Here is a 27,638-nt window from a genome sequence, read left to right as displayed (position 1 = left end):
ATAATATGGAGACCCACGACCGCCCTCAACCAGCGCGCTAAGTGGCCGTCCTTCTTCAGCCTTGAAGCGAGGTGACCAGAGAGAGAGAGAGAGAGAGAGAGCCCTGTGGGACGCGGGTTCACCACGAGTTTCGCCAACTTTCCGCACCGTCCAGCGCCTCATCCGACAATAGCCAGGGGAGAAGCACACTATCATTGTTGCTAATCGATCGGATGGAGCATTCGACAATGCGCTACACTCCCCCCCCTTTTTTTTATCGATTAATATTCTCCTTTCTCTGTAGACAATAGATAACGCCAGAGACCCTGCCGGACACGAAGGTCCAATCTGGTCCAGAGCAAGGCGCAATTATTGACGCAAGCGAGGTCGTCTCCTCCCAAAGCGTGCTCGTCCCTGGTCTTGATATAAAACCGTCCCCCATTCGGCGGCCCGCTAACGGACCTCAGACTCCATCAAGAATCCTGGACAACGCCCGCCACCCCGCCATTTGTGCGAGGCTTGTGAAGATTCAGTTTCTGCAGTTTGACCACGCCCCTGCTCGTTTGCCTGACTGGTTCTGACTTGCATCGTAGTCCGCTCGTGCCGGATGGAGGGGGAGGTTTACGCTGCGATAGAACGATTCCACCGTGATTCTTTCTATTTTGAGAATGACCACTCTCGAGGACAAAGAATATCAGGGGTTCGCCCGGCGAACAATTCCCAGACCTGTGAAAATGAAAATGTATCCCTCAACTCGGCGTGTGTGCCGTGTGCGATCCAATCTGCGCCGTGCCTGACTTCGGCCGAACTGCGTATCTCAATCGACTACCGGATTGAAAGAGCCGACGAGTACTCCGTACTCAGTACAACGATGCCAACGCTTACAATAGACAATGCCAAATGTTGCACAGACTGGAAACGGCACCTCGCCATCTCCGCCTGTCAGCAAGCGATGCCATGAGGCCTCATCTGCTGCGATTTGGGTGAGGATCTCTACAACGTCTGTACCGACTGCTGCTTTGGGTGCTGACCTTCTCACCACCTTCCTGCTGCGATTCTATACAAAGCACGTCGGGGCCAGGTGCTCCCAGCATCTTCCCAGTTCTTGTTACCCTGCACCTTGGTAGGTCCCTCGCCTCGAATCAGATTGTCGGCAGTTGACTACACGCGCAGGTTGGCAACTCCTGCATACCACGGGCCTTCCCCAGGATGGACACGTCGTACGCAGGACCACGCCGCAACGACAGTGGTTGTCGTTGAACCGTCAGAACCGCCCTTGCATGCCGGCTTTCTCAGGCATGTGCCTGTCAGGCGGCCTCCCACTTCAGTCGCGAAGATGGCGGTGTTGGTATACGAGCAACAGCTCAGCCACCAGTGGTCTCGGGTCCTTGCATGCGCCAAATCGACAGAAGAAAACATGATAGGCCCGTGTAAGTCGTGGCCCTCATATCCGACATATCGGTAAATGTCTTCGGTAAGCAGGTGGCACAGATCCAGTGGCAGGACTCCAGAGGACGAGTGTCGAGAGGTTGCACAGGCGACCTTGCCGCTTGGACTTCTGCGCAGGTACGACTTGGTCGATACGAAAGCGATAACTTGCTTCTGTCCACGTTGAATCTTGGACCCCAGTGCATGCTACTTGGACATCTGGAATGCAAGGTCCGACACAACGGGAAAGTCGCACAGATTGTGAAATGAGCTGCTCGAGTGACTGGAGCTCCCTCACCTCCTGCCTGGCTGTCAAACCCCAGACGATCATGATGGCCTCGACGGGCATATGGAGCGGCGTCGCCAGGCCGTGGTTATTTATACACCCTACACCGGACCGCTCCACATATATCTCGCAACAAGCTATCGGGAGAGGAGTGAAGGATGGCGGTCTGCCCATCCTGTAGTCGCGAGAGGCAATATTCTTATTCCTGCGGCCCTGTGCCACCGATCTCGCCCTACGGTGCCGTCGATCCGCGAAGTGATGTCGTGCTTGGGCGGACGAGAGTGGGAGCGGATCTTGTGATCACGCGACGGTCCTGCTTCCTTCCCGCAGCGGTGCTGATGTTTTCCACTCCTTCGATTTAATCAAGGAGCAAATGTAGCCTATCAAGCTCTCCAGAGGCCAGCGCGCTCGGGCTTCCCACGGCAAACGGTGAGCGTCGTGTATGAGATCGTCGTGCCCGCCACGGATCCTGCCTACAACAACGGGGATCCGTCGGGGCGAAAGTGTTGCTCACTCGGCCGGGTTGTTGAATCCGTGGCCTCTATCAGTCATCCTCTCCGTCCCTCTCCAGTCGCTCGTCACGCATCGATTGGCTCAGTCAATGGCGACGATAACCGTGTGCACGTGGTAGCTGTTGATTCATGGGAGGTCGTTCTCCCCATCCCCTATCTGGCCAAGCTCCGACGATATGCTTGGTCCTCCGTCCGTACCAGTTCGCAGCACGTTCTCTATAGACCCTACTCCAATCTCGTGGCGGGCAGCTAGAAAAGCCTTGTTTCTCGTGGGAACGATCCCTGCTGGCTCCTCGCCAAGGCTCGATGTGTTTGGACGGTGCCCAAGATAGCAACGGACAAGCCACACCGCGAGACTAGACCACATGGAGAATTCCAGACGAGCTCCTCCCCCTTTTTTCGGTGGGCGTGGGTGGCGCAGCCTCTGGGCATTGGCCAGCGCCGTTTCTTGGGCCCCAGGCACTGACCAGGGGTGGCCCCAGGTGGCTTTTTTCCTGTCCCTCTTTGCCAACTTGGATGCGAGGGCCGCCCGCATCTGAGGTCAGGGTACCTGAGAATTGGTGGTGATGCCCGCCAAATCGAGGTACCGACGCCCTCGCCTGTACGTCACACAGCAGCACACGCTCGTTCAGCTCGGCCGCACCCATTCTCGTGCTCCCTTCGCGCCAGCTTGGTTCAGAGGTGCGAGCGTCTGTGTCGATTGAGCATCCGTTGGTGTGGTCGAAATGGGGGGTCTGGAGGATGGGGAGACGATTGAGATTTCGTTGTCGAAACGGTGGTTCTGGGGGGATGGGGGCTTTGTGCCAGCCCGCCACAGTTGAGCCGGTTTTAGCAGCCGAGCAGCCTGGAAGCCATGACGGCCTTAGGTGCGCCAGGTACTTTCCAGGACTCGTTTTTAGCCCAAACATGTGCGGTGCCGGACTGCTACCGTCCACCATCCTGCTTCTAGCCCTGCCGTGCCCTGCCCAAACCTTGCTCGCGCACAGCCTGGGAGGGGTGGTTTAGGTGATCTAGGTGATTTAGGTCATGGCCACCTTCTCGCAGTATAGCTCGGCTCGCAAACAAAGCAATACCAAGGCACCGGGCTGCAGCCAACCATCCGCCATCGGTGTCCATTCTTGTGGCCGTCTGCCTCCATCTGGCGGCCCTCATATCTGCCTGTCGTCCACCCTCGAGCCGGCGTCATCTCCATCCTCGTTCACACTTCCAACTGTTGGGTTTTCGCTCCCTCTGCAGCAGCCCGGCTTCTGCTCCTGCATTTCCGCTCTTTCTCGACCGTCCCTTTTTCGGGGAGTGTTGACGTTGTCGATCTCCTCTGGTGCGTTCGCTCGTAACCTGCTGCTCACCGTCACTCACTCCGATACCACCACCCAGCCTCTTCTTTCTGTCTTTCTGTCTTTCACTTCAACTCCAGTACTACACGTCCGATCGTTATATTGCTATTTCGTCAGTGTGAAGTTGTAAACGCCAGACAACCACCATGACCAAATTGACAAAGTCACCTCCACCCGCCTACTCAGGCAAGGTGGTGCCCCCAGGCTCGCTCCAGACCGCTGTGCCCTACGAGAATCTGCCTCAGGGCACGCAGCCGCCCGTGACTGTCAGCACGGCCGTGTTACCCAGCTCCTACAATGACCCTTTGCCTGACACGAACCCCTTCTCCCCGAATTTCAGACCGGGGCCGGCTTCGACCGCCACGCCGCCAGCAGCGCCTTTCTCTCCAGTCTCGCCCATCGCCGAATCCAGTCCCGTCGAGCGCGCCTCACAAGCACCCATTCAAGCGCCGAAGCCGCAGAGGCCCAGCGGCGACCAGCGCAAATCGGTCGATCTGCGCCGCCTCGACGGAAAGCCGTACCCCGGGTCCAACCCTGCTCACGAGAAGGAGAAGCCCAAGGTCGTGAAGGTCGCGAAGGACATGCACGATGGCGCGCTCCCGCCGGTGTACAAGCGTCAAGCATCCGATCCCATCAACCCCACGGAGGTGTCAGACGCTCTGTCCAACGCGCACAAGTGTGGAAAGTGCGGCAAGAAACACGGTCAGGGCGACGGGCACGGGCACGGGCACGGGCACGGGCACGGCTGCAACCAGTGTGGGAAACGCAGGTCCAATGCGGCGGAGTCGACCCCTCCCACGATGACCCCCGCGCCCATGCCCACGACGACCGCGCATGCTCGCACCGTCTCCGACGGGCAGACGTCCCTGGGCTCGTCCAGGCTGTCGGAGAGCACCGCGGGGCCGTCCAGTTCACCCGGGTCGTCGACGGGGACGCGGTGCTGCACGAGGTGCGGACGATACAAGCGGCCAAGCCCGGTGCCCAATCCCTTCGACCAGCTCCGTCCCAACGGATCAGGTCCCGCCACCGCCCCGATGCCCATGGCCAACCACCCCGCCATGAGGCCCGGTCTCTCCATCCAGCCCAACGCGCCGGGAAACAACCCAGCGTACCCCAAGATTGACGTGATCCCCCCGTCGGCCTCGACGTACCGGGCAGTCAACTCGCCCTTCTCGACCTACGGGGACGACTCGCCGCTCGTGGCCAAGGCCACCAAGCAAGAGTTCAAACTGTTCCGCAACTCCTCCCTCGCCCGCTCGCTCTCGCGGCGTCTCAGCAAGAAGGACAAGACCGCCGCGTCGGCCGCGGCGCCCCTTCCCAGCCAGCAGCTCGCGCGCCAGAGTGGAGAGCAGAGCGCCGGGACCCTGATCAACATGATCAGCACCGCCATGCAAGGACCCGGCAACGAGCGAGACGCCCACTACACCAAGCTCTCGGCGGGCAGCGAACCGGCGGACCGCCCTCAGACCCCGTTTTCGTTCGTGGGCGGCAAGGACGAGCAGGACGCCTTCGAGATGGTCGACCTCCGCGACCAGGCCTCGGTCTCCAGCCATGACAGCATGAAGGAGGTGGTCAAACCTCAGATCAGCGTGACGGAATCCGACAGCGAGTACCAGACCGGGGTCCCCGACCACATCGACGTCGTTCCGCGGTCCAAGTCGGCCGAGGTGGAGAGGAACCAGCACTTGTCGGTGAACGACGCGGAAAACAAACCGCCGATCACGCGGTTCAAGAGCTTGAGACAGGGTGTCTCGAGGATGGGCAGTGTCAGCCGCTCGACCAGCCTGAAGAGGCTGGGCAGCTTGAAGACGGTGCACCATGCTTGGTACGTGGAGGGGACGGATGGCAATAATGAGAATATCGTTCCTGTCTTCTAGAGCCGGAGTTGGAATACGGTTGGGTAATCTTGTATTCATGATGTGAAGGGATTTATGATTCTGCCGATGATACCATTTGAGCTCCTTGATGTTTCCATAGAGATTAATGCAATATTCGTGTTTTTGGACCGTAACTTCTCGAAAGTTGACGTTCGCTCAGCCTCGCGCAGCCTGCTCAGCCTCGCGTGGTGATGTCAGGCCGCTCCACCCCATGCGGACGGCTGCATACGTATTCTTGACCAACAACTTCGGTCGACGTCTGATCTCGACCCTGACGTCCCTCGCTACCCGGCTAGACCTACACACTCTCTTTGTCGGCTACACTCCAGTCTGGCAGCGTTCGCCCTCCAACACGCCCTCCGCCGTCTGGAGGAAGAGCGGCAAGCCCGAACCGGCAACATGGGCGACCTCCAATTCGCGAAGCAATTCCTCACGTCGCTGGACAACAAACCGAACAAGTACCAGCCCGACCATGTCTTTGATCCGACGACGTTCCAGATGCGGCTGCCGGTGAGTCTTGCCTGGGTGGCTGCGGTGGCAGCCTGCGCGAGGAACCACCTGCGCCGCGCGGGCATGCGATGAGGCGATCGCGTGCTGGACGAGATGAAGCTACACGTGCTGACGAGCCTTTTGTGTGTGATGAGCAGTACACCCTGCCCAAGCTCTCGACGCCGCCGCACCCGCCGCCACCCAAATCGGTCCCCGTCGCCGAACCGCCACCGGGCTCCGAGCCCTCGACGCCGACCATCACGCTGATCCTGAAGTCGCCGCGCAACCCCAACATGACGCTCATCCTCCCCTCCGTCCCGCCCGCGACGGCGACCATCCACGCCCTCAAGGAGCGGATCCAGGCGTACCTGGGGGGCGCGGGCGTGGTCCCCCTGGACAAGATCAAGCTGCTGCTGCACAAGAAGCCCATACCGCCGAGCAAGCGGACCGTCGCGGAGGCGCTGGAGGGGTCGGGCACCACCACGGGCTCGGACGTCGAGTTCGGCGTGATGGTCATGGGCGGCGCGCCGGACCCGCCGCAGACCCAGATCACGGCGTCCCTGCACGGGACCATCGCCGAGGCCCTGGCGACGGCGGGGGCGCAGACCGAGGGCAAGAATGCAGGCGCCGGGGGGTCGCCGATGCAAGGCGTGCAGACGGCGGCGCCGAGCGTCCTGGAGTCCAAGGAGTTTTGGGACGAGCTGCAAAGGTTCCTGGCGCAGCGGATCGGCGAGCCCGACGAGGCCGAGAGGGTCAAGGGGATATTCGAGCGGGCGTGGAGGAGTTCGATCGAGAAGCCTTGACCTCGACATGGCGAGGTTTGCATGTAGAGGTGGGCGTTGAGGAGAAGATTTCTGCGTCGGCCGTCGGTACAGACCTTTGTCATTTGCCAGTGTCGCCCACGGCGGAAGCGTGCCTACCTACGTACCTACCTACCTACCTACCTACTCACACGACCGGCTTCCAGCGTTTTCTTTACGAGAGCATGCGCAATGCAATGTTGATATCGTCGCCACGAGCCTGCTAGAGACGATAAGACCCGCGGATCGGGAATCACTCCACGACATTTGTTGTCCTGTTGATATAGCTCCAGCAGCATCGCATCCCTTCCTCCTTCTGTCTCTCTACCTTCGCTTCACTTTGTTCGCCGTTCCTTGCTCTGTTTGTGCTTCTGCCTGTCATTCCACTAGCTACGCTTTCGGGCGTTACGTTTCGAATCTCCTCTACTCGCTCCCTCCGTCCCTTGCTTTCGTGCGCAGAGCCTGAACCGGGGTACTGGGGCAGCATATCCGTCCTGCCTTCCTTCGGTTAGTTGGTAGGCAGGTCGGTAGGTTTGTACGTAAGGTATATAGATCTAAAGACGGATGATTGTTGAATACACTGGACGCACAGCACTGAATCAGGGTCTCTGAGGGGTGTATAACCCATCCCACTGCCCGATCACGGGGGAAGTATGCTTTCAACGCGAGTGTTGGGGCGTGCGCATTCTTGGGCTGGCTAGTAGCCTGGACTTATCCTTGCTTCACTTGCTATTTATTTGGCTCTTCTCTCTGCGCGGAGGACGGCTGGTTTCGAGGTCTGTCTGAGGCGATGGAGGATGATGCTAGCTTCATAAAAAAAGGAAAAGAAGAGAAGAATACCGTGGACGTCCTTGCTATATTGTCTTTCTTATATTAGGTTTCCACTCTTTGCACGTTGCTCTGTTTACGTATGGGTCTATGTACATCAACTCGTCACCGGGATATTTTTCCTAGAATCCAGCAGGACGTGGCGATCAGCGACCCAGCAAGCCACCACTATCGGTCCATGTCATACTTTTGCGAGCGCCGGGAAAACCGAACTGACACCATCCCTCCCCACCGCCAGTCCTTGGACCTTCTATCCATTGACGTGGGTATACGTCTGCTGCCAGGGGATGCTGCCGTTCTGGAAGTTCAACTCGGCGGTGGTGTTGAAGTCCCACCAGAAGTCGAGGTACTCGGGATACCCCAGCGCGGAGACGTTGCACATCTGCACGAAGTCGGGCCCGCGGGCGATCATGGCGCTGTAGTCGGCCATCGGACACGAGTAGCCGGGCCCGGACTGGCAGGTCGGCCAGGGCACCACGGCCTCGTTGATCAGGGCGCGGATGTAGACGCCCGCGGGGGTCGGGGCCGAGGTGGCGTTGCACGAGAGGCGCTCGAGCACGAGGTGGCCGCCCATGGGCACGATGTCGGTCGATCGGTACGGGTTCGGGAAGGGGATGGTGTCGTTGGGGAGCGGCGACGAGGGCACGTCGAGCCCCAGTGCCGCCACCACGGGGGTGATGTTGGCGTCGTGGGCGCTGTAGAGCTCAAAGAAGAGGTGGTCAGTTGGAAGCTCGGTACACGGGCAAAGGGGCTGCACTGACAAGTTCCACCACATTGTGCCGTGGCTGGGGCCGGCTTCCAGAAGTGCCAGGGACGCGTTAGCGAAAACCTGGCCGACGGCGATTTCATATGGATCTCCTGGGCTATAAGGAGAGGGGAAGGTCAGCTTGAAGTTTAGAAGAGCTGAAGAGGAGTAGATGATAATTCTCCCTCAACTTATATGAACGTACCCAGAACAATAGTAGTAGGTCAAGTCTTGAATATACCCGAATGCCACCCATTCGTCAAGCGTGAACGCGTCCACCCACGGTGAATAAGAACGGGCTTGAAGCTCGTAGGGAGCCACGCCTGCAGTCAGAGGATGTCAAGTCAGTGACTCTTTCTTCTGCCTGTATCCTGCAAATGAGGGAGAGGGTTCCTCACTCATCAACGTCGCGATGTCGGTCGAGTTCAGATCGAGGCCGGGGTTCTGAGCATTCAGCCTCGCCGCGGCCACGTTGAACTGCGGCAAACTTCTCGAGGCGTAGAAGCAAGCCAGCAAGCCCGTGTCGGCCGGGCAGCTAGGCGTCAAGCTGTTTGCTCCCCGGGTGGCATTCTCGGATATCACGTTGATCGCGGCATTGGTGGAGTAGTTGTACCCGAAGAATCCCATGCCGAAATATCTCGCCGTCTCGATGACGCGCTCGTAGTCGCTGGCGAATATGGGCACAACGGAGTCGCCGTCCCACAGGTGACCGTAGCGGGCACGGTACTCGGTCCCTTGTCTCAAGGCATGCAACAGCCCCGAGTACGGGCCCGAGAATGTCTCCTGTTCCAGGTAGCCGGGGTCGTTGATATAAAAGGTCCAGTCATTCAGGAAGGCGAGATCTCCCGACCACTGAGAAATACCTGCGGAATGCAGCTTGTTGAGTACGGCTTCGATCCTCCCGTATGTCGTGGTGTCCGGGTAGCGCTCCCCGTGACGCATTAGCATAATGACCTGATCAACAGCACAGCCTTGTGGAGGATTGGGATCGATCCCGTAGCCCACGCGGTCTGAGTACGGGCCGATCCCACCCACATACTTCAGGATGTTGTAGGAGTCCGTGAAGGTTTGGGGGAATTGTTTCTGGAGGTAGGCAGACGAATAAGGGCGTGAGGCGGCGACGACCCCCGAAGCGCCAACGAGCGAGGAGAGCAGAATCCTGAGCACGGCCATCGTTCCCTAGTACAAACGACGAGGAAATAGCCACAAACTTACCTTTTGACTCCAGGGCAGGAGGAAGATTAATATAGCGCAATGAATCCATTAGTATCGACGCAGAAGCAACGAGCTGGAAGCGTTCCTCGGCTGAGAAGGATAGAAAGCTTCGCATGAGCTTCAACCCGACGTTCTCAAGCTTGTAGACGCACTCCCTATCTGAAGCAGCTTGCCAGTGTAGAGCAGACACGTGAGAATCAAAGCGAAGATAATTGGTTCGCAAGCACTGGGAGGTACGCCAGCTCTGGTGAAAATTCTGCTGGCGCGAGCTGCGGGAAGAGCAGAGAGTTTCCCCCAATATGCAGCACAACAATGTGCACAAGGAAGTGAGGACACTGGCAAGCATGCCCGGTGCGTTGTGTTCGGAACTTGTGCCGACATGCAAAACTGCTTTGGGGCTTTTCTCACGGCAATAGGCGCGCTGTCGAAGCCCACGTGCTGAGCTCTGTTCAGTCTTGATCTGAACGGCGCGGAGATGGACGTGGGCTAAACAGCTCGACCTCTATAACAATTTAATGACTTGGAAAACCACGAGGAAACGGAGAGGGGAACATTGGATACATGCGGTTGTCTGTTTGAAGATCAGATCCGAGGTGAACTCTGACGATCGATGACTTGACCTTGAGTCAGCCTGGTCGCCTCACCCCTGACCCGCCGAGCCTCGCCAGCCAAAATACTCCGCAGAGCGGCATGCCCAAGTGTACTCCGTACAATTCCAGACCCTTGCGAAGAGGCAAACACTAGGGCAATTACATGTTTTGGATAAGACGATGGTTGTCCACGAGCCTATTTGGGCTGCGGGACGGCTACTGCAACGCGAATGGCATTGATCCCAGGCCCAGATATCGATCAGCGGAGCTTGATAGTAGTACGCTCTACACATTCAAAAATGGTCAAGACTCAAGGAAGAACAATCTCGAACCGTGAATCCGGTTTTGGGACTTTTTGGTATTTCATGTCTATCTGGAACGTGAACTTTCTGTACATGTCGCCGGCTTCTCCGGATCTCCATTTCCACCCCTCCGTTGTTGTGTTGCAGCAAGCCACCCAAAACCCAGGTGTTCTCTAGGTATTTCTCTTAGGCTTGATAACCCGTTGAAGATGCGACAATTGATTCAAACGCCCTTCGCCGATGCAATAATTTGCCGTTCATTCCTCTGCGTTGGTGGTTGCCGGGCGTTTGTGTCGTAGAAAGAAGTGAATAGATGCTCAAAATCTCATAAAATCATGCAAATGGAGTGGTAGCCAGGACAAGTTGGGTATCCTCTTCATGCCATCGCTCCGACAAGCCTCCCCACAAATGCCGATCTCCTCGACATACCGTCAATCACCTTCGTCGTTCGGTTGTGTTGTTGTACATGGTCCAGCAATTGTTGTTTAACAAGATGTGATGGACTTAGGCGTCCCAGCGCTTCACATTGGCTGCAGTCATGGTGAAATCAGAGGAGACTCCGGGAGTGCATTGCATGCCACTCAAAGGGATGACCACGCTCCAGCTCCCCGAGGCGCATCGCTGGAAGCTGCTTCCATCAATGCAGTTCCAATCGCCTTCGTTTGAACATGGGCCGGTCAACGCTCCAGCAGTAGAGCCATTCGACGCGGGGGAAGACTCGGCGGTTGGAGTTGCGGCAGCACCGGCTGGAGTTGTGACGGGAACGACCTGGAGAGGGTTAGTGCTAGTGGACGACGTGGTAACAGCAGATGCAGGTACCGAAGATGCCCCGCTTGCAAAGTTTCCAGCAGACACGCTGGGCGACGGAGTAGCGGTGGATGGACCGGTGCCTTGTGAATATTGCCCAGCATTGCCACTAGCAAAAGCCGGTGCGGAAGATTGAGGACCAGCGTAGCTAGTAGAAGCCGCAGACACAGAAGGAGCGGAGCCGGTCGGTTGTTGAGGAGAGCTTGCGTTGCCCGCTCCACCCCCGAGCATCATGTAGGGTCCCGTTCCCGCTCTCTGAACATCCGCGCCGGGATCTGGGAATTCGTAGTCAAACCCTTCCACCGTCTGACAGTCGCCGATACCGGCCAAATTGCACACGAGCTTATCGGGAAATGTCGTCTGTCTCTTCAATTTCGGAGCGGGCGCGTATCTCTTCTTCGTCGCGGCGACGACAGTGAGCGGCGCGCAATTTTCATAGTACTCGCGATTACCAATCTTGTTGACCCAGCTCCAACTCAGCGTGTAATCGCCAGGAGCGATGCCTTCAGGAATGGTGAACTGGAAGGTCGAGGCGCCAGTACCTTCGGGATCGGCAGGGAGGTTGCCGGGAACGGAGGCAGGACAGCCGCCCTCAATGGACTTGATGACCATCCACTTGGAGCTCTTCGTGGGTTGGAGATCGGTAGTGAGGCTGACTTGACAGGATCCGCCACCGTGAACGGCACTGCCGAGGAAGCTCAGAGTCTGTGGATCACCGATTGCGGCGACATTGCTGGCACCCTCGGCATCGTAGACGCCAGGACGCTGCTTGCAAGGGAAATCAGAACCGTCGGCGAGAAGTGGTGAGTTGTTGAGGGTGGATTTGCCGTATGGAACAGGAGTCTTCATGATCATGTGGGCATCTCCTGCTACAGCCAGGAAGGCGAGCGCAGCAAGAGCCGCAGAGTTCGAAAAGACCAACATTTTCGCGTTGTTGTTTGGGTGAAGTTGGAGACAGAAGTGAATGTGTTGGGCAGGGCAATAGCCAGATCGCACTGATACACTTGTCAGTCGGGGTGAGGAGGGTGTGAGGTGATGGTGAACTTGAAGATGGATACAAGACTCGCAGGGTTTAAGAGCAAATGGGTTTGGCGGGATATTGAGACAATGGAGGCTTCTGAACAATCCAGCACAAAGCCAACATTATTCGACAAGGGACTGCTGCAGGCTTGTGGTGGGTGACAACGGGTGCTGACGACTGGACAATACATGACAACGGCAGGATTGACACAAAGCGACTGGTGAGCAATGGGGGTAAATGGGATGTGAGTACCTGTTCGTCACTGACAAAGGAACGGTCGTTGACTTGATTGTCAACTGTTGTCTGAAGGAACGTAAGGTCTGCGCCGGGCAGGATAAAGAGAGTAAGGTCAACAAAGGAATGTAGGACTAGCCTGCCACAATTGAGACAAAATGAATGAGATGAGAAGAAGCTCTGGAGAAGGTCAAGATGGGATGAAGTGACTTGGCGGGATTCTATATAGATTTTGAACAATGGAGGTCGGCAAACGCCCCTGGATGTCAAGGCTGAACCCCGGTCAGTACTGGTTATCCTGGTCGGGTTAGCGGTGAGCAAGGGGTACGTGAAACACCACATTCTATTGGCAGGTATTCATTCCATGACTTCGCGCGTGGCAAACTGACGCCCAAGCTGACCGTTCTGGAGTGCAAGCTTGTTCGGAAAGCACAGAGTCCAGTCAGAGCTTCGGCCAACCCGGTCAAAACACAGAGATCTTTGGACAGGTAGAACAGCCCTTTCAGAGAGAGCTCTGACCAACATATCTGATTCGCCGCAAGACAGAGAGCTTGAGCAGAGAGTGTGGACCTCGATGGGCAGCACAAACTGTGCAGAATAGGAGATTGGTCCGCGGTATCCAGGTACCCCGTAGATCGCTTAGGGGCGAAAGGAGATACGGACAAGGCTTGATCGTAAGTTGCTCGGAACGACGCAGGAGAAGACCAGACCAGCCCAGTTCGGACGGGTCTCCTGAGATGGTCGGAGGAGGCTGAAGCAGGCCATCGCGGCGGCAGTGGAGAGGTGAGCGGGAGAAGAAAGGGCAGGAATGTAAGAAAGCAGAGCTGGACGGGATGATCAGGGGGTGAAAATATGCGGTCGACTGCAGCCAATGGTTAGCCGCGTGATGGCAAGCCACCATCCCACAAACAGTTAGACTCCGCTGCATAAATCCGCGACTCCATCACGTTGATTGGCCCGGGATCTCTCCACGTCGACCAGCTTGAAACACCCACCTTTGTTCTATCCCCTTCTTAACAGTTGCTAGCAACCACCAGCTTGCCACCGCCAGCTCCATCCCGGGGACACGTAAAGGAGTGGTTGAGCTCCGGCTCTCGCAGAATATCTTGTGGATTGCCGCCTGAAATACCTCGTACCACGGGCACAAAAAGCTGGGTGGCTGGAAGAGCATGTCCCGGGTCGGGAGGCGCAGTTGCCGCAGAGGGCATGTTCAGTCACCTGTTGCTTGGATGGAGCCACACTCTTGACATAAGTAGCTGTCCGGCAGTCGACATCGCCACGAGAGGCTTCGGGTGTGGCCTGCAAGGTGAATGCCGTGCCTGGAATGTCTCGTGTGGATGAGACATCGTGAGCGGAATGTGGTTTGTCTTGAACATGGCTCAGATCAAGGGATCCATCCATGGGTATGTCCCGCCACTTCTGGTCTATGTAGCGACCCAGGCCTTTGCGGAGCTCCGTCCCGTCATGTCAGCCTTGGGAGGTCACTTCAGCTTGTCAAGGTTGGCCTCTACCAAGTACATTCGAGCGGGCGTAAGCAAAGACTTGGGACACCCTTGACGGCGACCCGCACGGGGTCTTCGCCACTTGGCCCGCTGGTTGGAAGCCTCAGCCTTCATCGCTGCCAAGCGCAACGGCTCAACATCATAGAAATGAAATTCGGGTCAGGGGTGACTCGTGGAGTACTTTGATCGACGCATCACGAGACGAGAGATCGACTGAAGGAACCTGTTCTTGTACAGCAGTCCTGAGCACTGCAAGTACTTGTAGGTTGGGAGACATGGACAATCTCTTTATGACAGCGCGGCCGCTTTATGACAGGGTGATCTCTTTATAACGAGAATCACACCGAATTTGACCACGAAGATGGTGCATTCGAGCTCCAAACCCTTGGAAGACGATGGATTGATCAATACTAATCTGCAACTTGGCAGTCCTGCACCATAGCAGAATGCCGAGGCGTCAGATTGTAGAGCCCGCCGTCTTGTCACAATCGAAGGTCACGATGTCATTCGGCCAAGATCTGAGTGACGTATAAGTATATTCAGTGTGCAACAATGCCTATGAATCTGGTCCTTGAGCTGGCTCTCTTGCCCACGGCGAGAAAATGTTGCCTAGGGCGTTGTGATATTCACTCACGCATTCTCTATCCTCCAAAACTATGCTTGACGTCTCTCAAGTCATTCATCCAGCATCAGCGGAGTTCCGCGGAATATCGTTTCTCCGCACTGTCCAGCACTCGACGACTTGTCTACTTCTCGGTTGTTGCGATTTCCCTTCTGCCTCAGTACTATAGACACATACACAAGACACACGGCGAGCTTTGTCTTCCTTTCTAGCCGGTTGCAGAAGATTCCCCTTGCTTCATAATGTCAATGTAGGGTATTATTCGTACAATACAGTGTTTTCCGCCCTCGTTCTCATCCAAAATTGCCTCTTGCGATCATGCCTTCAATCGCCATGCCCTCTCTTTCGTCTCTCCTGTCATGGCGCACGCTCGCACTTCTCTTCGCCCTGATCAATCTCAAATCGCTGCCTTTGGCCTGGCACGCGCGCCTCTTCTATCGCATGTTCGCGAACTGGTACACGGAAGCGCGGGTCAAGCGCAGCATAGAATCGCAGTCAGAGTTGTCGGACTCGGTCCACCCTCTTTTCGAGCCCGTGTCCATTTTCTCGCGCTCGCCGCTCCTCGAGACGGACTACAACCTGCATAAATCGAACAGCACCTATTTTCTCGACCTGGACGAAAGCCGGACGGTGCTCATGACGAAGCTTTTGGTCCCGGGCTTGCAACAGGGGGATAAGGACCTCCAGCGCGAAGGCCACAAGGGGGCTTTGAACGTGATATTGGGTAGCGTCCACACGTCGTTCCACAAAGAGATCAAACCGTACGAGCGCTACGAGGTCCGCTCGAGGATACTCGCGTGGGACAGTAAGTGGATTGTCGTGGGCAGCTGGTTCATCCGGCCCGCGTCGCGGAAAGGAAGGCAAGAAGTCCTCCTTGCGTCGGCGCTGAGCAAGTACGTGGTGAAGAAGGGCAAATTCACCGTGTCCCCAGAGCGGTGCTTTGCCACGGCCGGGTGGCTGCCGCGCAGGCCAGCGAACTCCAATGCCGGCGCAGACCGACAGGACAAACCCGAGACGAAAGAGATATCTTCATGGTCGTCGTCGTCGGAAGAGTCAGAGCCTACGACAACGCCGCCCCAGAACCTTCCTCCCACCGACGCCGAGAACCCAAGCACCACCAACCAGTCCTCCGAACCATCGCTGATCCCGACGCCTCAAGAAGGCCCTCTCGCGGCCCCGATCCCCGAACCCGCGACGCTGCGCGGCACCGACACCGTCGTCGAAAAGCTCGAGACGGCAGCCGCAAAGACCGGCGCGGCCATCTCGTCCTCGGCACCCCTCGCGCCGCTCACGGCGGCCCGCGACAAAGCGGGTGGCGAGTGGGACTGGCACAGGATCGAGATGGAGCGGATCCGCGGACTGCAGGTGGCGCAGAACTGGCTGGCGCTGGACAGGGAGCTGATGCACGAGTTCATCAGGGGCTAGCATCCTCTCGGGCCCGGCAGGTTCATGTTCTTGGGCTGGGTGAGCGACGCGATAAGACGGGGGAGCGAATGAGGATCGCACGCCCTTTTCCCCAGGTTCTGCGGGCAAGTTGCGGGTTAAGGGGCGTGGGCATTCCCGAATGTTCGGGTCTGCTTTGACTGGTTGGTTGGCTGACTAACTGACGAATATCTGGGGATGGAGGCCGCGTCCAGGTCCGTGCTCGGGTCTGGATCTGAGGCTCCTTTGGGGCCAGTGCCGCATTGATGATACTGTACCAATATAATAGAATGGTGGTGCATAGCGCTCACAGCAGAGCAAGCGACGGCGTTCCAGGCGCGTTAGATGTTAGATATCAAGATGTGAATATGCATGTGTGCTCATGACCTGGTTCTATAAGTTGTGCCTGTTTAGAAATGGACCATATTTGTAGCCATTCAGGTTCTATTATATATGTTTTCTCTGCGTCAGAGCAATAGGATATGTGCTAAGGTGTATAACAGAGGCGCAACTTTTCGCTCGCTCTCATCAGATTTCCACAGTTTGGCGACTAGAGAAACAAGAAATGGGTTGCACACCGCCGTGTGCTGATATATGCAGATCTCCTCCGTCCAAAACGCCGGCTACTCCTCGTCATGCCGCAATTTATCCTCCGTTTACTCCGTCAAATGCCACTTTTCTCTCGTCGAATAGAAGTCGCGCAATGTGGGAAACGGTCTTGAACCGATTAGAGCTCGAAAGGCCAACGCTGAGGGTTCATCGTCGCAATGTTGATGTCGGCAGGGTTGTAGTAATGTACACAATCGTACCAGTCGTCAGGTGTCGAAAGTCGTGGCTGGCGTGGTAGGTCCTTGTTGGAGGCCAATGGGTTGTTGATGCTTTCCAGAAAGCCACCTTGTCTTCGTGGTGGTCGCCGAAAGCTGACTGGCTTCCTCCATCTACTCCTTGTGCTCTTGCTCGTGCTTCTTCTTCCCGTTGCCATTCTTGTGTCTCCTGTGATGTTCTTTCTCGTACTCTTCCCGAGCCTTCAATCTCTGTTCCTCCTGCTCCACCATCTCCTTCCACAGATCGTCGTTTCCGCTGCCGGTGCCTTGGCTCGTGGTGTCCCTCTCGACCTGCTTCTCCAACATGCGCTTGTGTTCGGGGTCGGTGGGGTCAATATATCTGACCGTCTCCCACCTGCCCTGCCCACTCCGCTGGTCGGCAATCTCGAATGCCGCAGTCGCGATCAAGACGCCAACCGTGAGGAATTGGGCGTAGACTCTTGCTTGGACGATCTTTTGCTGGCCGGTGAGGTACTTGTTCCTGTTGACGAGGGCGAATGCTGCGACCATGGAGCCAACCCAGGAGCCGAAAACAATCTTGTACCGCTCTTTGCGGCCGAAATCCATGGCCCGCTCAGTCCATGTCTTGTTGGCCCTCTCCAAGTTCGCCTGTTCGGACTGGCGCAGGCGGAATTCGACCTCTTTGGGGTTTTGGGAGGCCTCGTAGGCACGGGAGTAGTGGTCTGCATTGATGATACCGGCGAATGTGCCGGAGGACGTGACGAGGAATGCTTTGAGCGGGAGGGTCAGGTTGCGGAAGAAATGGTAGCGGCGATGGGCGAAGGCGACCCCGGCCAAACCGACGGCGAGACCTGCAAACCCGCCGATGGTGCCGCCTATGAGGGTCTGGCGGTAGTGTTCTGCTTCTTGTTCCTTGGTGAGGAGCTTCATGGTTGCGGTGTGATGATGTCAGGTGGTGAGGAGGGTAGAGTGTATGGGTGAGGGGTGACTACAAGGCCGTGTCGTCTCGATATGTTGTATGCCTGGACTGGTGTGGAAAGAGAGGTAGGTCTAACTGATGGCGACAGCCAACGATATATACTTGCAACCCGTACGATTCGAGTGAGTGAAGCTAGCAAAACCCCACTGAGCAGGAAGGAAGCCGGAAGAGGTGAGCCGATGTGTGATTCGCCGCAGCTGCGAAGGCTGTCTGGCCGTGTCTGGTAAATGAATAAGCTCCCTGCTTGGTGCCAGTGCGGGATCAGTCAGCCTGCGTTGAGCCAATTTCTGTGCTTCTGGAAACTCGTCCTAACACAGCAGCACAGCAACAAGGTATGGAGGAGTTGTCTCGGATATTGCGAGAGAGTGTATTTTCTCTCTCTGTTCAGAAACGCAGATCAGGACGAAGTAAAATGAGCTCACCGGCTCCAAATGCAGCGCAGTTGCTGAATTTGTACCGGCGGAGCGAGCTGCCTAGAGCAGCAAAATGGTCGAAACGGGCTTCTTCTCCTCTTTCTCTCGTTTCTGCTGCTTCTGGACCCCGATGACATCAGGCAACGCCCTGGAGATGCCGGTGCTTCCCACGCCGTCACCACCAGTCGCGCCCATTCGGGCTTCTCTCACTGCGAATCACAGCGCTGGACATCTCCCCAGCTATTGGTGCCAGTCCTCTTCTCGCCTGAATAATCACCACGCCAGTCCGTCTTCTGCGCCATCTGAAACGAACCTGATGGCCAACGTCGCCCGGAATCACCCGCCAACATTTCGAATGCCCTCCCCTACGAGCAATGACGAGACCGAGACCAACGTTTTACCGGGGAAAGGGGGCCCAGTCCTCGTAAATTGCGAGAAAATGCGCTGTTTTAGCATCTCCACGGAGGAGTCGGGATACGCTCGGGACACGCCTAAAGCCCTCCCGCCAGGCCTCTCCAGGCGCCCCCATGCTCCGTAGCCTCTCTTTCCAACGAGAATGGTGTGACATATGAGAACTCGCCGCCCTTGAGCGTGCCAGAAAGAGCAAGTTTCGTCTTTTCGGCGACCAGCCTCAGATGTCGTGGCGGTCTTCAGATCGCCTCTGGAAAAAGTATTATATCTGGGGTATCCAACATCAGGAGACTTGAAAGTGATCCTCGGCGACCACTGTCACTGTTGCCACAGATCTGTACAAGGGTACACTCCAGGTCGCCTGGGAACGGAGAATAGTATGGGAGAGATTTGCCTTGGTATCGTGTTTTCGACCAGGATGCTCATCTGCCCGATCCTGCCTCTCGAGGAGCAATAGAAGCCGGCGAACATACACCACGTTCCAAAAATCATGCGCAAACTTGGAGCGCCTTCATACCTGATCGCGACTAAAGACCTTGTCCAGCGTTCATCGGGCAGATGGAGTCTTTCGCACACCGGTTTTGCCCACAACAATATGGAGACTCTCTCCACGTGCAGGATCTCTACTAGGATGATCAGCCACTTGGTCATTGATCCGTCGCTGCCCTTCCTCGATGCGAATATCAAACCCAGTCGCCTGGCGAAGGCGGACCTCGACCGATTACTCCCCAGGAAGCGTCCAATTTCAGGGGTCGTTGCCATCCTTTGGGATAAATTGCAATATGGTGTTTCTGCGCTAGTGCCGCTGAGCGCCTCGTCTGCACGACGCTTTGCAATGTGCTGGAAGACGAGGAAGACGATCGGACTGTCGTAGGAACTACGTTTCCCTAGCGGACACTGTATTGGGTTGACTGCCATTTGCTATTGCGATGGGTGCAGTGCAGAGGATGGTATTTCACCACGGTCGAGGCGGTACACTTGGGCGATTGCCGAAGCGTCTGCGCTCGCCTCCGCGCGCAGCCTCTGGAGAGGTAACAAAATTGAGGAGGTAAGATGGATGAATTCCCCTCGCGAAAATCGACCACCATCACATCCCTTCCGCTCACCAAAAGAGGGGTGGATGGCCTCGACTGCCGGCTATTTCCACATCGTTGCAAGCGCTTTTTGGAGACCATGAAGTTGGTGGCGAGAAGGTGGGTGTTGCTCGACGAACTGCTGACGATGGTAGTACTTGCTCTTTACGCTGCTTCACGAACGGTTGGCATGTGCTGAAGTAAGTCATCTTCAGAAAAGCTTTCGGCCACATCTCGCCTTACAGTATATGCAGCCGCCTAGTTGACGTGTACGGGGTGCCGCTTGACAGGTTGGTCTTGGAGTCAGAAGGCAGGTATGCTGAGAGAAACCGTTTCGTACGGTCACGTCAGGATCAGAAGCCAGAGTGATGGCTGATCGGGACCTGCTTTTCGTGTACTCCCTTGCTTGCTGCCCACGAATCACAGGACTATCGAATAGCCACGGCGGTTGCATGCGGGGGTCAGCATCGTTGCTGGACAAGGCACTCGGGGCGGGATTCATGAGACGGATATGTCAGACCTTATTGTTACGGTCTAAATGGAAAAGTGCGCGTACCGAACTGATTGACGGGGAGGAGACAGATTGAAAAGTCCATAAAATAGACCACGAACACATACAAGCGGAGCACGAAGATGACTTCCCAAGAAAATTGAATTCCTCGCCGACGGTAGGAATCACCCGCTAGGCGGACGGACCCGAGCGACCTTTTACATCGCAGTCGACCGCAAGGCTGAGACGTATGGGATTGAACACAATGGTGGTGTGTACTCCGACTGAAGCCACCGAGAACCTAAAGCCGACCCTGAAGCCGACCCTGAACCTGCCAGTCCCTCCACTCCCTTCTCTAGCGGTGCGGAACAGTAGACGAGACCTGGGGAACGATGTGGAAGTTCAGGTGACTCGTCTGAACCCTGGCCCTATTGCTCACTCTCTCGCCTGGAGCAATATTGGATTTCGCCTTGGGAATGGCAGCGGGAGCGGCCTCTTGCCTCCTGGTTGGATCGTACTCGGCCGTGGCCCAGACTTTCTTCGTGTGGTCGTCGCTCCGACCCAAAATCGGCCTCGACCAGTCCTCCATGAGCTTCGTAGCTTGTCGTTTGATCGCCGGTTCGGCCTTCTTGGATTTGCGATAGAACAGAATGACTTTGCCGATGCCAGAAGAGATCAACGTCTCCTTGTTCATGGGCAGCTTGGCAAGAGCCGCGAACAACTCCCGCTGGATGTTGTACGCCGGCAGACTGCCGTCGGTCAGAGGCTCCAGGAAAAACCGGACCGCCTCCAGTAGATTCATCTCCGGGTCGAGAATCGACTGGACGTATGTGTTCCGGTTCAGCAGGCTCACCACTTCGGGCAGCATCTTGAGTTTCTGAGAGGCAGGTAGACCTTGTCGTACCAATTCTCCGTCGGTTTCAGCCGCCGTGATCATTCGGTTCCGCAAGTCCTCGATCTCTGCGTCTGCGGCTTGCTCGAGGTCCTGGACGTCGTCAGTACTCGGTGGCGGCATGTTTGCCTGTGGGTACTCACAATCTCGCCCTTTCTGATTCTCTTGCCCGAGGATCTCTTGACCGCAGCGTCCATTGCCCTGTCCAACGCCCGTCTTCTGCGCTCCTCAGGTGTCAAGTCCTCGTCGTTGATCTCCACTCGCTCGCGCGGCCGAGTTTCTCCACCGGCCGCCTTCGGCTTGCGCGATCTCTTGCCCTCAACCTCATCGCCACCCGAAAAGGCCTCGCTCTCTGCTCGTCGTGATTTCTTCTCCCTCCTTCGCTCTTTCTTCTTCTTCGGCACCGGTTCCTCGCCCTCAGCTCTCTTCCTCTTCTTCACTTTGATGGCCTTGTTCAGCGTGTCAAAGTCGGGGGCGACCTCGACGGCTTTGGGGTCGAAATCCGCGAACTGGGCTTCGTCGACTTCGGAGAGCAGCGATTCATCGTCAGAGTCGTCGGCTGCGTTGGGCCGAGTGTCGGCATCGTGCTCTGGTTGGGGGTCTTGAAATTCGTCGTGCAGGTCGTCGAGCTCGTCTTCATTTTCGTCTGGTCGATCGAGGCCCTCGGCGTCGGGGGGTGGTGCCTCCTCTCCGTAGTCACTCATGATTGTAGCACCACCTGGGGATGGACACGATTGGTAGAGTTTCGGAGAACACAACTGGAGATCGACAGGTCAGTTCGGAGAAAGGAGAGGTCTCGATGATCAAGCTCCTTGAGATTCGTGAGTTCGAAGACAAAAGAAGTTGCGACAGCAGCAAACGACAACATGCCAGTGATGAACGAAGTCGGACGCCAAGCGCGCCCTCACGAGTCAGACTTCAACATCACGTGACTGATACTGAATCGGCTCTTTTGATAGAGAACTGGCTGTCGCTCATTTTCTATTGGCTAGTTATAGGATGACAGAACCAATAGTTTCGTTCTTTATATCTGCGAAGCTAGCCCAGGTGGTATTGCTCAGCTAGGCCATAGGGGACTAAGGTTCCACTACTCAACCCTTCCCACCCTCTGATATAAAGTTATTACAAGGGATAGAGCATAGAGTCAGTAAACAAGTAGAATAACCCTAACCCTAACCCTAACCCTAGGCCTAGGGTTTTACCTCTATCAACGCTAGTGACCCCAGAGAGACCCCAGAAACGCCATTTTGACTCTCTCACGTGACCAGCTTCGCACTGATGCATGTATTGCTCTGAAATCCAGTCGACGTACCATTTTTTAACCAACAATTCGCATAGTTTGACGAGTTACTCTGGGCCATCTGATAGGTCCACGTGACCCCTGCACACGTCTGCATGTTCCCACCTGGCTGATCTTGACCATACAACTGGGTGAAATGTATTGCGTTGGCGCAAGCGTACAGACAATCGGTGAGGCTGTAAGCGAACAAGCCCACCACATCAGCGACCTGTAAGTCCGGGTTGTTCTCGTCCGCAACGTGGTTCAACATGTCGACACCGCAAAAGATGTCGAAAGAGGTGTCGTATTGAACGTCGATTCGGGAGTTGCTGTTCGCACAGCCAGGGTCTTGTAGGCTATCGACGTAATAAGGTTCAGGTACGACGAAGTTTTCCAGCGACGCGGGGGCGGGGAGACCGGACGAGGTTGTGGTTGACTGCGTTAGAGTCGCTGTCGCACTCGAGGTGACGGTCACTGTTGAAACTTGTAGACTTCACTGTATTCAGCCTATCGTCCGCATGGACGAGCAGAAATTCATCCTACCTTGATGAGTTCGAGTTGTCCCCTGACAGCGCTCCTGCAACACCACCGCCCACTGCGCCGCCCACCACAACGGCCGTAATTGCTCCCACCAACAGTCCGAACGCGAGCGGCGACAGGCCCCAGGGATTGGGTCTGGGGGGAGGCGACACCGGCTGGCCCGCTTCTGGTGCGTAGGCATTTGCATAAGGGTACTGCTGCTGTTGATAGACGAGTTCTGGTTGTCCGTGAGGCTGGAATGGAGCCTCGGGCACGACTTCGGGAAACTGTTGGTACGTGGAAGTGTTGGCTGGGTACTTTTCTGTCGTCGCGCTTGAGGTTGCCGTGGAATTTTCGCGGGCTGCATCCGAGGGAGAGACGGGAGCCGTTACATTTCTGTGCGACATTTGCGTCTAGCAGGACAGTTGGACCTCGTTATGTGTGTGTTGTATATGGCGCGTACTCGAGGAACAAAGGCCGAGATTGTCTCTTGAGCCTCGAGGGAGGAATGTGTGCACAGCTTTCGCCTTCACCGTAGGAGCATTGACGAAGAACGGTGACAGGAGACACACACAGACGGAGACGCAGTTCGCCTGATGCGAGGCTAGCCTGTGCCATGTGTGGCAGAGCTCTTGCACTTACCGTTCCATTATTTCCAAAATGCAGGCATCACACGCGCCGTCTCGCAAGTGGGTTGCTCCATGTTGAGATCTTCCGTTGAAACGGGCCAAACTATGGCAGAATCAACTTTTAAGGCGACCAGCTGCTTTTCGCCAATGATGGCTGAGCCTCGAGCGGCGAGCATTCTCCACGATGTTCGAAAATTAATGCGATAGGCACGTTGGGTGATGAAACTGGTCGGTCTGTTATCCGAGATTGGGGGCCCGCCAAAAGCATTGGCCCCTGTGGCAGCCTGGAGTGCCCGAAGGGGCTGGATCCGGGCCAAATCAGTTCGATTTCAATACCGGCCCCGGGGTAAATCATGAGCTAGCACAGGGACGACATGGGTGATTGACAGAGGCCAGAGGCGATTTGGGCCACCGTTGCACAACGCCCGGCTTGCCCGTGACAGATTGCGTCTTTCCAGCATGGAAATTGTCAGATTCGGATATGGCGAATTGCGGTGAATGGATTTCATGAGGCGCCCAACGAGGCCGATAAACCAAGCCATTAAGATCTGGGCTGATCGAAAAGCCCAGACTCGGGGGCGGCTCAGACGCCGGACTCACAGGGGCAATAGCACGGTGACAGATCGCTTGTGGCCGGCTCCAAAATTCTGGCGACAATGTATTTGGCACCGCGACCGTTGGCCGGCCGAGAGATCTGTCTACAGAGTACTCGAAAACGAATGACTTTGTGAATCGCCCAAAAGTACGGAGTAGTGCGTGCAAAGGTGGCCTCCAGATGATTTGAGGACCGTATGTTCCGTCGTCGGAAATGGCGGACTCGACGCCTGCCGCTGCGCGGGACTAGCCTCAGCCTCGTGGCATCGGGGCGACTTGTGTGCGAGGGAAGAAATCGTCGTGTCAAGTGATGTACCTCCACGAAAGTCCTGTCGCCTGTCCTGCTGCATCCGTACCCGGGAAGTCCTGCATCGCAGCAATGACAGCCGCCTCTTCTCGATCCAGTCTCTTGTTCTGACGTCGCAGCATCGTACGCATGAGAATCGCAAGCAATATAGCTCCCAGGGCGCACGATGTATTCAGAGACATCGACTGTACATACCTCGGCGCCCATCGATTTGGATACAGTTCGGAAGTTACGATCTGTAAACATTAATCAGCATCACGGACTACCAATGGGTGAGTGTCGGAGTCCAAATTCTCTTCGTACGATGACTGGAGGTGCCGAAAGGGGAACAGAGCAGCGGAATGGTCTCCCTCTCCAGCCCATGGATCGCCATGGGGTTCGTCTCGACTCACCTGTGATATGCTTCCAGAGGCATTGATGATGGCGATAGCGCAAGCTCGCATCTCTCTAGGCCGGCGTACTGTCTTCTGTGCCCAAGAGAGAACGACCGGATACCCCGAATGCGCACCAACAATCATGAGGAAAGCCGCGGCGTAGCGAAGCCACACACCGCCTCGTGCGGACGGTGGGTCGAGCAAGAATAGCAAGAAACCCAGCGTTGCCAGCGCGGCCGGCCCGATAACGTGGAAAGAAGCGTTTCGATGCCGGTCAGCGAACAGGCTGTTGGCGATGGTGACGACAACTCCAACGAGATACGGAGGCGCCGTCATCCACAGGGTCGTGTTTCGGGAAAACCCGAGCGTGTTGACGACCGAGGGGAAGAAGTTGTGTACCGATGCGCCGATCGCCAGAAGCAGGAACATCCCCGCGAAAACCCACACCTGCCAGCTGCTGACGGCCATGGCTAGGCCACGCCAGCGGCCATTTTCGCTTTCATCAGCCTGAACACCGTCGGCAATCAATCGCAGTTGAGCAACCGCGAGCTCTTTCTCAGAAAGGTAGCGGGTGTTGGACGGGAAATCCGGAAGGACGTAAAAAGCGACGCAAGCAATGAAGACCGTGCTGACACCGCCTACAACGAACAGCCAGCGCCAGCCCTCCAGGCCCCTTGCTCCGTCGATTGTGTCGTAGATTCCAAAAGCGATAAGGCCAGAGAAGGCGTTCGCCGTCATGGGCGCGGTCAAAAGGATGGCACTGCGTAGCCCAAGCTCGGTCCTTGTGTACCAGGACGAGATGAGGAACAGGCAGCCGACGCAGAAAGGCGCCTCCAGGAGACCCAAGAGGAAGCGCACTGCGTACAACTGTGACGGAGCCTTCACGAATGCCGTGGCCGTGCACACACAGCCCCAAAGGACCATCACGCCGGGGAGATAGATTGAAGGGCGTCCCTTTGCCAGGTAGTAGTTCGAGGGAACCTGTGCCATGACATATGCAATAAAAAGCAGCATCATGGCGAGACCGTACTGGTTTGAGTTCATGTCCAGATCTTGCTGCAAGCCCATGACTCGTGCATTCCCGAGACTGCTCTGCAGGCATATGGCAATTAGCTTCCGGAGGATAAAGACCCAGGAACGGACGAGGTCACCTACCCGGTCGAAGGAATTCAGAGCAAACATGATCCAGGCCATGAATACGAGGCAAACATCGAGTAGCCTCTTGATCCTCTTCGATATGGCTAGTATCTCCTTTCCGTCTGTGTCTTGAAGCTGCCGGCGAATAACATCGTTGACTCTTCCATTGTCGTGGAGAAGGGCGAGGAGACTCTCAGGGGATATGCCCTTTTCGGAAGAGACATTCTGGAGCTTCCTGCCCTTGCTGGAGAGGTGGCGGTATAGATCCACGAAGGGGCCGGCGATTTTCTCGGCCATTTTGGAGGTATGGAAGCCTCGACAAAACGACGGTGTCAGGCGCGAGGAAATGCCCCTTTAATGAGATCGGTCATATATGGCCAAGAGACAACTTCGAGTCTCTGATGCTGAAGGCCCTCCAGGTGTCGTCATGCAGTCCACTTATTCGGCCACGGCATGCATGGATGTGCAGCACGTCGCAAACAAGAAGCCGACAGCATCTGTTTCACGCACATCATCCTATAGTGGGTACAGCCCTGACGTTCTCAGCCTTGGCTGCGTTGTCCGTTCCGGGCGCCTATTGGGAGGGCCGAGTATAGCCATGGCCAGATCTTGGATGGCTGGGGTTTGGCATTGGGCCGCGCAATTGTTTGATTCTGGTAGAGTAGAACATCACCTAAACTTTGCCGTCGTGATGCTCTGAATTGCCCACATGCCCCATCTGTTTGTCCACGATATGTACCAGAATGTCCAACATTGATCACGCCATCGGGATGGGCCAGCAGGAGGCCGTCATTCTAGACAGACGTGGACGATAAGATGCCCAACAGAGTTGTCCAGTCATTCCGACGTATGGCCGTTGTTGTTTTCAACTGGTCCCAGTGCAAGGTAGAAGGAGATCAACCAAGGCAACCTGAACTCAGATTTCTTTGCCCCCCCGCGTACTGGGCTGGATGTGGGAGAGCACACCTTGGTGAGAGGTTGACGCCCTTGGCTCCAAAGGGAGTATCGCCGCGCAGGCCAGGCAGACCTGCCGTTGACATGGCCCAACAGTGGGTGGAGATGGCGTTCGAGGTCCGTTCGAACCCAAGCAGCCATTGAGCAGAGAGCTCTTGCGTTATAAAAAGTGAAAGCGGTGCGGCGAAGGTAACAAGCTCGCCGCTTTTACCTTGCCATGTGTGTGTCTTACTTCCCACAGCATCTTCCATTGTTTTGGTATGCTCGATGCGCATCTGAGCAAGAATTATGCAGTTCCTACAGCTCTGTTGGTCGGCCTTCAAGATTGTCAGTCACACAGAGCCAAAAGCCCTGACCAGAACAACTACAGCAGATGAGGCTTGGGCCGTGGCTCTGAGCAACAACTCGATATCCTACACCGACCACCGGACAGAGAAGGTGGCGCAATGAGTAGGAGGTGCTCTCAGGCATTCTGACCGTGATTGAATGTCGCTTCAATGGCTGTGCCACCGATACTTTTGGTGCTCCAATTAGCTTGTTCTCAGTCGACGTCGTCTCCTTCAAAGGGTGCCACCAGGGTAAGGATAAACATTCTCGAGCAACATATGTTAACAGCTTAACCGATCAGAAGAGCAGGCCACTGTAGTTTCAGATACTACGAGGACTATGGCGTTCGAGTAGTAGTTGCGTGTCAGATCTCATAACATTTCCTAGAGCAGCGAGTCCAACTGCGGAGAAATTCCGCCTCCAATGCGGAAAGTCAAACGACTTGTTCGACATCAGACAAGAGGATCTGCTGCTTGGAACTG

The 27,638-nt window shown here is 56.2% G+C and overlaps 11 protein-coding genes across 12 annotated transcripts; 4 read left to right on the top strand and 7 right to left on the bottom strand.

Moving 5' to 3' along the window:
• Positions 1-1,877: 1,877 nt before the first annotated feature.
• Positions 1,878-2,969, bottom strand: PV07_05307 (uncharacterized protein). Its single transcript, XM_016392191.1, has one exon. The coding sequence runs from the start codon at positions 2,738-2,740 to the stop codon at positions 2,333-2,335; it is 408 nt and encodes a 135-aa protein (XP_016249710.1). The 5' UTR covers positions 2,741-2,969; the 3' UTR covers positions 1,878-2,332.
• A 308-nt stretch (positions 2,970-3,277) lies between these two features.
• Positions 3,278-5,544, top strand: PV07_05306 (uncharacterized protein). The gene has a single exon (XM_016392190.1). The coding sequence runs from the start codon at positions 3,686-3,688 to the stop codon at positions 5,414-5,416; it is 1,731 nt and encodes a 576-aa protein (XP_016249709.1). The 5' UTR covers positions 3,278-3,685; the 3' UTR covers positions 5,417-5,544.
• A 104-nt stretch (positions 5,545-5,648) lies between these two features.
• Positions 5,649-7,022, top strand: PV07_05305 (uncharacterized protein). Its single transcript, XM_016392189.1, has 2 exons — positions 5,649-5,926; positions 6,064-7,022. Exons 1-2 carry the CDS (start codon positions 5,816-5,818, stop codon positions 6,706-6,708), a joined length of 756 nt encoding a protein of 251 aa, XP_016249708.1. The 5' UTR covers positions 5,649-5,815; the 3' UTR covers positions 6,709-7,022.
• Positions 7,023-7,783: 761 nt separating this feature from the next.
• Positions 7,784-9,451, bottom strand: PV07_05304 (uncharacterized protein; the record flags this gene model as incomplete). Its single annotated transcript, XM_016392188.1, has 4 exons — positions 7,784-8,228; positions 8,295-8,396; positions 8,484-8,601; positions 8,677-9,451. 4 exons carry the CDS (start codon positions 9,449-9,451, stop codon positions 7,784-7,786), a joined length of 1,440 nt encoding a protein of 479 aa, XP_016249707.1.
• Positions 9,452-10,393: 942 nt separating this feature from the next.
• PV07_05303 lies at positions 10,394-12,660 on the bottom strand. Of its 2 annotated transcripts, XM_016392187.1 has the most exons (3): positions 12,466-12,660; positions 11,205-12,187; positions 10,394-11,153 (listed from the first exon to the last, which is right to left on the bottom strand). In XM_016392187.1, exons 2-3 carry the CDS (start codon positions 12,114-12,116, stop codon positions 10,890-10,892), a joined length of 1,176 nt encoding a protein of 391 aa, XP_016249706.1. In that variant the 5' UTR covers positions 12,117-12,187; positions 12,466-12,660; the 3' UTR covers positions 10,394-10,889. The 2 variants fall into 2 exon arrangements, with proteins under 2 accessions (XP_016249706.1, XP_016249705.1); XM_016392186.1 differs by having other exon boundaries at positions 10,394-12,187.
• A 1,923-nt stretch (positions 12,661-14,583) lies between these two features.
• PV07_05302 (uncharacterized protein) lies at positions 14,584-16,376 on the top strand. Its single transcript, XM_016392185.1, has one exon. The coding sequence runs from the start codon at positions 14,890-14,892 to the stop codon at positions 15,994-15,996; it is 1,107 nt and encodes a 368-aa protein (XP_016249704.1). The 5' UTR covers positions 14,584-14,889; the 3' UTR covers positions 15,997-16,376.
• On the bottom strand, positions 16,356-18,299 carry PV07_05301 (uncharacterized protein). The gene has a single exon (XM_016392184.1). It carries the CDS (start codon positions 17,706-17,708, stop codon positions 16,932-16,934), a length of 777 nt encoding a protein of 258 aa, XP_016249703.1. The 5' UTR covers positions 17,709-18,299; the 3' UTR covers positions 16,356-16,931.
• Positions 18,300-18,858: 559 nt separating this feature from the next.
• Positions 18,859-20,375, top strand: PV07_05300 (uncharacterized protein). The gene has a single exon (XM_016392183.1). The coding sequence runs from the start codon at positions 19,072-19,074 to the stop codon at positions 19,453-19,455; it is 384 nt and encodes a 127-aa protein (XP_016249702.1). The 5' UTR covers positions 18,859-19,071; the 3' UTR covers positions 19,456-20,375.
• On the bottom strand, positions 20,190-21,871 carry PV07_05299 (uncharacterized protein). The gene is made up of 2 exons (XM_016392182.1): positions 21,180-21,871; positions 20,190-21,129 (listed from the first exon to the last, which is right to left on the bottom strand). The coding sequence occupies exons 1-2, from the start codon at positions 21,738-21,740 to the stop codon at positions 20,500-20,502; spliced, it is 1,191 nt and encodes a 396-aa protein (XP_016249701.1). The 5' UTR covers positions 21,741-21,871; the 3' UTR covers positions 20,190-20,499.
• A 421-nt stretch (positions 21,872-22,292) lies between these two features.
• PV07_05298 (uncharacterized protein) lies at positions 22,293-23,241 on the bottom strand (the record flags this gene model as incomplete). Its single annotated transcript, XM_016392181.1, has 2 exons — positions 22,293-22,806; positions 22,859-23,241. 2 exons carry the CDS (start codon positions 23,239-23,241, stop codon positions 22,293-22,295), a joined length of 897 nt encoding a protein of 298 aa, XP_016249700.1.
• Positions 23,242-24,360: 1,119 nt separating this feature from the next.
• Positions 24,361-26,172, bottom strand: PV07_05297 (uncharacterized protein; the record flags this gene model as incomplete). Its single annotated transcript, XM_016392180.1, has 3 exons — positions 24,361-24,600; positions 24,757-25,830; positions 25,894-26,172. 3 exons carry the CDS (start codon positions 26,170-26,172, stop codon positions 24,361-24,363), a joined length of 1,593 nt encoding a protein of 530 aa, XP_016249699.1.
• Positions 26,173-27,638: the final 1,466 nt, after the last annotated feature.

Source organism: Cladophialophora immunda (genome assembly GCF_000835495.1).
Source record: "Cladophialophora immunda strain CBS 83496 unplaced genomic scaffold supercont1.3, whole genome shotgun sequence".
NCBI lineage: Eukaryota > Fungi > Ascomycota > Eurotiomycetes > Chaetothyriales > Herpotrichiellaceae > Cladophialophora > Cladophialophora immunda.
This window is presented reverse-complemented; position numbering and strand designations above follow the sequence as displayed.